Consider the following 7,500-nt stretch of genomic DNA (forward strand, 5'->3'; position numbering starts at 1 on the left):
GTTGTCCACACTCGAGAAAAACTCATTAGCACTGGCAGAAAACATCTTGCTAATCTTGGCGACAACTTCATCACTGTCGATTGATTTCACCTGAAAATAAACAGTAGGTATTATATCGGAGTGACTTCAATGTTGAAAATTAAATTTGAAACATTACTTATAGAATTATTATTATTATTATTATTATTATTATTATTATTATTATTATTATTATTATTATTATTATTATTATTATTATTATTATTATTATTATTATTATTATTGTTATTTTTCATTTACCATTTATCTCTTTTAATTTTATGTGTTTTGCCATCAAATGTTATGATTTATTGCCAAACGCATTAGAGACGATGTGAACTTATTTGCAGGTCTAATAACCCAATATATAACTCCTATTATAACGTTTTTCTCCTCTGGATACACTTTTTTGCTCGTCGGAGCAGTATTTCAGAAGGGTGTCCGCCATTGTTCCGATAGTTTAGAACCAGTTACTAAGTTACTATACGTCATTACGAGGGAAGCGACGTCGTGACTGATGAAGCCTGTTGCAGTTATTTGGCATCATTTTTTAAAAAAATATTCACTACAATTTTATGACGATCCATCCAATCCGTCAATGGGGGCGATTTATATTCAGGTTTTCGTCCAACCAAGTCATCAATCACATCATTTGTTAATATCCAACGATTAGGTATTTTTAAACAAATGTAAACACTCTACTTTGTTTATAAAAGTTGTAAACATACCCATGTGTCAAGCAAGCTGAATAAAATGGCCAATCCTGATGTGAGACATTTCAAAAGCTGTGAACAATTTTCACAATATGTGGATCATTTTGAGCACATGGAAATGTAAAATTATAGATCATCCCCATTCCTTTCGGCGCTCATTAACCATTTATGACCTACCGCCTCAAAACGATTTATATTAAGATTCAATAGTGTGATGTCACGTCCGCGCAACAACCAGCAGTTTGGTTATAAACAAAGAAAATCGGTACTTTTTATCTTCATGCTGGCTAGAACTGTTTCACATGTCATGTGATCAGAGTGTATAAAAGTCAAAACATGATCAGATTTATAATGTTTTTCTACTCTGGATACACTTTTATCCTCGTCGGAGAAGTATTTCATAAGGGCGTCCGCCATTGTTCCGATAGTTTAGAATCAGTTACTAAGTTACTATGCGTCATTACGAGGGAAGTGACGTCACGACTGTTGAAGCCGATTCCGATGCTTGGAATTCAATTTAAAGTGTAGTCAGAAAAATCTGACCCATCATCTCAAAACGGTTTTATATCAGCATGAACTAGATGCTAAAAATTGAATTTATAGATAGAATGAAGTTGACGTCACTCGGGTCTTTATTATTGTTTTTTTGCCATCCGCTTTTAGGAGCATTTCTCACGAAACTGTATTAACAAGACTATAAACGCTTAATGTTATACGTAATTTTGTGTGTTGGTCCGTTATACATCCGGATGGCACTGTTGTGAGCTTCTTAGCCAAGCGCATACTATCTATAGCCTCAATTACAAACCACGGGATTTATTTATATACTTTATAGTCAAGAATGGGTACATTTTCTTACATTTCAAACATCTCAAAGTTCGTACATCTTGTCATTTTCATCAAAAATTCACTTCTAGAGATCAGTGGCCGAGTAGTTAAAAGACATTGCACTGTGACCCGGAATGTCCCGGGTTCGATCATTAACCCCCGATTTGCTAACTTTGGACAACATATGTGATTCACAAAAATTTCCTTTTGGATGAATAAAGTACATTATTATTATTAATATTACTCCTGTTGATATCAGACATCTGGTTTGATGGATTATCTAAGATTCCTTCATGGACTACCTAGGCGACGGGACCTAATGTTGCCGTTGCGAAAGGGTGTAAAGAAAAGAAAGGTCCCGACATATTACCGTTCTGAGACGGAGGGCTACAAATATGAAAACTGCTTTAGTCTGTATTATTATTAAGGAACTCCCTTCCCCCCCCCCCCCCCCCCCCCCCCCCCCCCCCCCCCCTTTTTTTGTTTTAACATTTCACATTTCTTGTCATCTTTACTTTAAGGTCACTTTTCGTAACATGTTTGAGGAGATAGGCCCCATTTGGATTCAATAGTCTGATGTCACGTCGCCCAGCAACGGCGTGGTTCTAAACAAAGAAAATCGGTACTTTTTATTCTTCATGCTGGCTAGAACCAGAATGCGTAAAAGTTAAAACATGATGAGATTTTTTATGTTTTTTTCCTCTGGATACGCTTTTATGCTCATCGGAGAAATATTTCATAAGGGCGCTGCCATTGTTCCGATAGTTTAGAGCCAGTTCATGCGTCATTACGAGGGAAGTGACGTTACGACTGTTGAAGCATGTTGTAAGACATCTGTCCAGCCTCGTCATGCCACGGTTCTCGTGCCCTTTCACTCAAATGGACGACGTCGCCAGGCTTTCACCGATGCAGACAGGTTACCTTTCATGTTCTATGTTAATACAAAAGGTATTTGTACCCGTTCAATCATATTTTGTGATTTTTTTTCCTTACTTCATTACACAATTGTCAGTGTTGGAGATTTCCTGTGATTTTTTCTTCAAAGTCACTTCTCGTAATGGGCTCAATTTTAAAACCTCCATCCACTCGTGTCATGAAGTAGATGCGGCTATGTTTGTATTGTGGTATGACACTCGCCATCGGACAAGAAGGTCTAGGGTTCAAGTACCATTGAGCGGCGCATAGCTGAGCTTGGAAGAGCCTCATTACTCGCATTCTCTCACCGTCCTCAGGTATAAAATGAATACATGGCCGCTTTAGCAACGTTTTATCTGTCGGGAAAAATGTAATATTGCCGAACAGGCATATTGTCTAGTCCTACATGTTGAATGTTGTGGTTGGGGACCCCTTGTAAAGCGCTTTGAGTACGTTTAACGGATATTGCGCTATATAAAAGCTCAAGTGTTTGTTGTTGTTTTGTTAATGTTCCGCATTCTCATGACTATCCCTCAAATGTACGACAACAAAAGGCTCTCGCGGATACAGACAGGTTGTCGTTCATGTTCGATGTTAATGTAATGATAATATGCAATAGGTTCTGTAATATTTTGTTCTAAACAAGTGTGCATGAAACGGTGCCAGACAAAACAAGAAAGAAAAATACAAGAAAAAAAATCATCCTTAACCTCGACCGGTAACCAGGAGGTTTGAGATTCGCTCCCTGGTCGAGGAAGACTGATTTTTTAGGGATGCTGTTTTTTTTTTCTTGTATTTTTCTTTCTTGCTTTGTCACCGTTTCATAAACACTTGTTCAGATCATTATCTTACACCGATGCCTGCTTCCTAATTTCTTAATATAATTTTTTGTGGTTTTTCATTCTTTCCTTCATTACTCTATATGTATTGGTATTCGAGATTTCTTGTCATCTGTACTTCAAAGTCACTTCCCGTAACAGGTTTGAAGTGATGGGTTCAATTTTAAAACGTCCGTTCAGTTTCGTCATGATGTAGATGTTCCACGTTCTCAGAACTATTCCCCCGATATGGGCGATGCGCGGCACGGTCACTTCATCAGTGGGGACGCCACCTGTCCAACACACCCGTTGTGGTCAAGAGCCCGAAACCGCAGAGCATGGCATCTAGTTGAACGTTGCTTTGTGACGAAGCTTCCGGCGGGTTCGAGACTGTACACCATTGCCGCGATGAGTTTGCGTCCTGGATAGATCATCATAATTGTTTGTTTGTTGCTTTAGGTCTCTTCCAACACAATTGAGGTTATATGAGAGACCGCTGAAACAAAAAAACAAGCAATCCAACAAAAATAGTACAAATGTAAATCAAAATCATAACCTAAAGATATCATAAGCTAAATTATAAATAACCAAGAACAAACAGGCAGAAGATTTACAGAAAAAAAAAAATCCCCTGTCAAAAATACAATCACAAACCGAAGAAGCAGGATAGGCTAGTAAAGAGAAGAAGAAACGACATCACTATCGGATCGTACACCCATGCGAACATCATAGGTATATGATTCAAGGGTGATGCTCCCATCCAACCACCCGCATAGATCATCATAACATAGTATTGTGTGAAACATGTTTTTCCTGGTAAGACAGGTTGCCGTTCAGGGTCTATAAGTTAAAGTGAAATGTATGCACGTAGGCCTATCGTGTTTTCTATATTTTTTTAATGGAATTCGATAAACTGTAACTCACCATAAATTCTACTTCAGGATTACACGCCGTGCATGGACAAACTGGCCCCCAGATCTCAAACTGTGGGTCTTGGTTGTGGTCTAAGATCAGGTAGTGAGGTCTCAGGCATGACCAGCTGTGTGGATAAACAATGAGCCATTTAATTACTGGGTACCAAATAAATGTAAAAGATAAATCTTTGAAGAGCCAGAAATGGAAGAAGACAAGAAATCCTCGGAACTAAACATCTGGACCATACAATAAAGAATGCACTCGTACACCAAGACTCTGGACTATCAGCACTAACACTAACTTTGGCGTATTACACTTCTTGTGACTTTATACTGATTCAAAAATCTAAAAAATCAAAAACTAATTTTGTAGGAATTCCTAAGAGAATATTATGTGAATATTGATAATCTTAATGAATTATAACATTTCTTGTTACCAACTAGACTACATCCTAATATCTTATATCAGAAAAACATTAAAAGTGTAGTCACACTGTTACACCTGTTCAAAATGGGATAATGAGTAAATAACGTATAGTGCCTAACATAGAGGATACCAAAAATCAATCCAGTCCAATCCGTAGTATTGCTGGTACCAGATATATTGTCAATTATCTTTCCACTGATCACGCTTCCGTGGTTGCTATATTATACTCTAGGAAAAATAACATACTTAAACGTCCTATAAAACCATAACACATATTATATGTTATGGTTTATAGGACGTTTACTTATTTCATGTAAAGTTTTGAGTAACTCTATTTTTAAAATAACTACAAAAATACTGATATCACGTGCAGCACATCACTTGCTGATATGAAAACTAAGGTCATTCTGCCATCAAGCTTGTTTCGTGATAACAAAGTTACTTACGCCTCTCTTACGTAACCATAAGCGTTCCCATCCATATCGGCAACTTCGATCTCGTCCTGGGCACATCTCAGACAGGCACACCAGTTATACCCAGCAAAGTATTTGTATGGGCGCGAGATGGTGAACACGGGCTGATACAAGAAGATCAGAAAAATGATGTTTGCTTAGCTTTTAACCAGTTAACTGTCGTACTCTGGAAAAAATCGTATTTAAAAATGTGGACACAAAACTCGGCTTTCAAATATCGATCGATTTAAATGACCCTCGTCTTGGCAAAAACTCTTCGCGAAGTCTCAGGTTTGAGAGTTTTTGCCAGGATAAGGATACTTTACATCGATCGAGATTTGAAGGACGACTTCTCTGTCTAAATTATTATATTTAATTCGAGTTTTTCCAGAGTACTGGTTAATATTGTTATTTTATAGTTTTTACTTGAGCAATAAAAAGTGTATTATTCCACCCCTCTCACTGGAGAACTCTATAATTTCTTAGTAAATAGCTACATAATCGTTGAATAATTCTTTGAACGCGTAGAATAAAAATTTTATTCAACGATTTCAAAAAATAACGATAAATATTGTAAGGTTCAATTTATAAGACGAAGATATATACTGTTGATGTTTCGGGTTTCCCCTTTATCAACAAAACAGAATGAGTGAAACACAACAGACGAATGAGACAATGTGATTGTGATAGTGGAGTTGTTAAGATGAATAAACAAACATATTGATTGGGCAGGAAAAAGTTTGTTCCTTTGTAAGAAAGCGCGAATTAAAATAGAGGAATAGATATTTATAAAACGTGCGCTTTAATACAACCTTTATCTTATCTCTTGCCCCTCCGACTCCCCTGGCCATCCATCGTCTATTCCTCAAATAGCATAAAACTATCATTAGGACTATGACTACCACGACTATCACCACTACTACTACCACTACTACTACTACTACTACTACTACTACTACTACTACTACTACTACTACTACTACTACTACTACTACTACTACTACTACTACTACTACTACTACTACTACTACTACTACACACTACTACTACTACTACTACTACTACTACTACTACTACTACTACTACTTCTACTACTACTACTACTACTACTACTACTACTCCTACTACTACTACTACTACTCCTACTACTACTACTACTACTACTACTACTACTACTACTACTACTACTACTACTACTACTACTACTACTACTACTACTATTACTACTCATACTACTACTTCGACTACTACTACTACTACTACTGCTACAACTACTACTACTACTACTACTACTACTACTACTACTACTACTACTACTACTACTACTACTACTACTACTACTACTACTACTACTACTACTACTACTAATAGATCACAAAACAAACACCATACCTCTTTGTTGCCATTGGCAATAATCATAGTGAATTCCCGGTTTGCACCACAACATTTAACGCACATTGGATGTGACTCTGGAATTTAATCATTACTGGTAATTATCAAAAAGGAAATATGAATTCTTTAATTACTTATAAATTGTCCAAATTCATCGAAATCTCAGGTTGGGAGTTACTGATTCGTACGCTGTTTTTAAATGTATATATGATAATATTGTTAAATGTAGGTCAGTGAAAAAATATATTGTTTTCATGTTTATATCTGAAATGAAGCGCAATGAGCATATTCACTATATTGTCATTTACAAATAACAAACTTGACAGCTTGTATTTGCTGTTATCTCTCATAAGAAAAAACATATCGAGCCCTGGTATATATCATCTGAAAGAATTAGACACAGTTTTCATTCTGGTGATATATCGCATTAAAAAAAACTTGAGCTTTTATATAGGGCAATATCCACTAAACGTGCTCAAAGCGCTTTACAAGAGGTCCCTGACCAATAGCAACACGTAATATGAAGAACGGGACATGTCGCTTGTTAGGCGATATTACAATTTTTTCGGACAGAGACAAAGCTGTTAACGGCCAGGTACTCCTTTAAACCTGAGTACGGTGAGAGAATGTGAGTAAAAGAGCCTTTTCCAAGGATTCAACTATGCGCCGAGCGAGGCTCGAACCCAGGACCTTCCGATCCGAAAGCGTGTGTCATACTACTAGACCACATTGTCGCATTCCTTTATTGACACAAGTGAGGAGCAGATGTTGTTGTTAAACAATTCGATACCAAAGTTACATGTTGCAAAAGTTCACCAAAAATAGTTCAGATAGTTTGGGTTGTTTTTGTTGTTTTGTTTTTTTTACAAAAGCACTGCTACGCAGCTGTTGGTTTGGTCACAAACCCGTAATTCAACCATGTATAATAAGCCTGAATAACAATTTTTCAAATTCATTCAATATTTTCAAATGAGGTTTAGTAACATGTCATTCACAGTCAACTATTCCATACGATAACTGAAT

General features: G+C 36.8%; 1 protein-coding gene across 4 annotated transcripts in view; it reads right to left on the reverse strand.

Moving 5' to 3' along the window:
- Positions 1 to 7,500, reverse strand: part of LOC144970963 (phospholipid scramblase 1-like) — a 24,348-nt gene that overhangs the window by 3,666 nt on the left and 13,182 nt on the right. For 3 of the 4 annotated variants that reach the window (XR_013645054.1, XM_078911186.1, XM_078911185.1), the window contains exons 5-8: positions 6,478 to 6,554; positions 5,080 to 5,210; positions 4,217 to 4,331; positions 1 to 90 (exon numbers count right to left, since the gene is read on the reverse strand). The exon at positions 1 to 90 is cut by the window's left edge and continues 13 nt beyond it. Coding sequence is in view for 3 of the 4 variants with exons in the window: in XM_078911186.1 (XP_078767312.1) it covers positions 1 to 90; positions 4,217 to 4,331; positions 5,080 to 5,210; positions 6,478 to 6,554 (413 nt within the window). In the remaining variant the exon portion in view is untranslated. Of the gene's footprint in view, positions 91 to 2,057; positions 3,789 to 4,216; positions 4,332 to 5,079; positions 5,211 to 6,477; positions 6,555 to 7,500 lie in introns of those variants that run through there. The other variant, XM_078911187.1, reaches the window with a different exon arrangement.

This window comes from Berghia stephanieae, chromosome 4, assembly GCF_034508935.2.
Source record: "Berghia stephanieae isolate SIO BIC M18660-M18661 chromosome 4, UCSD_Bste_1.3, whole genome shotgun sequence".
NCBI lineage: Eukaryota > Metazoa > Mollusca > Gastropoda > Nudibranchia > Aeolidiidae > Berghia > Berghia stephanieae.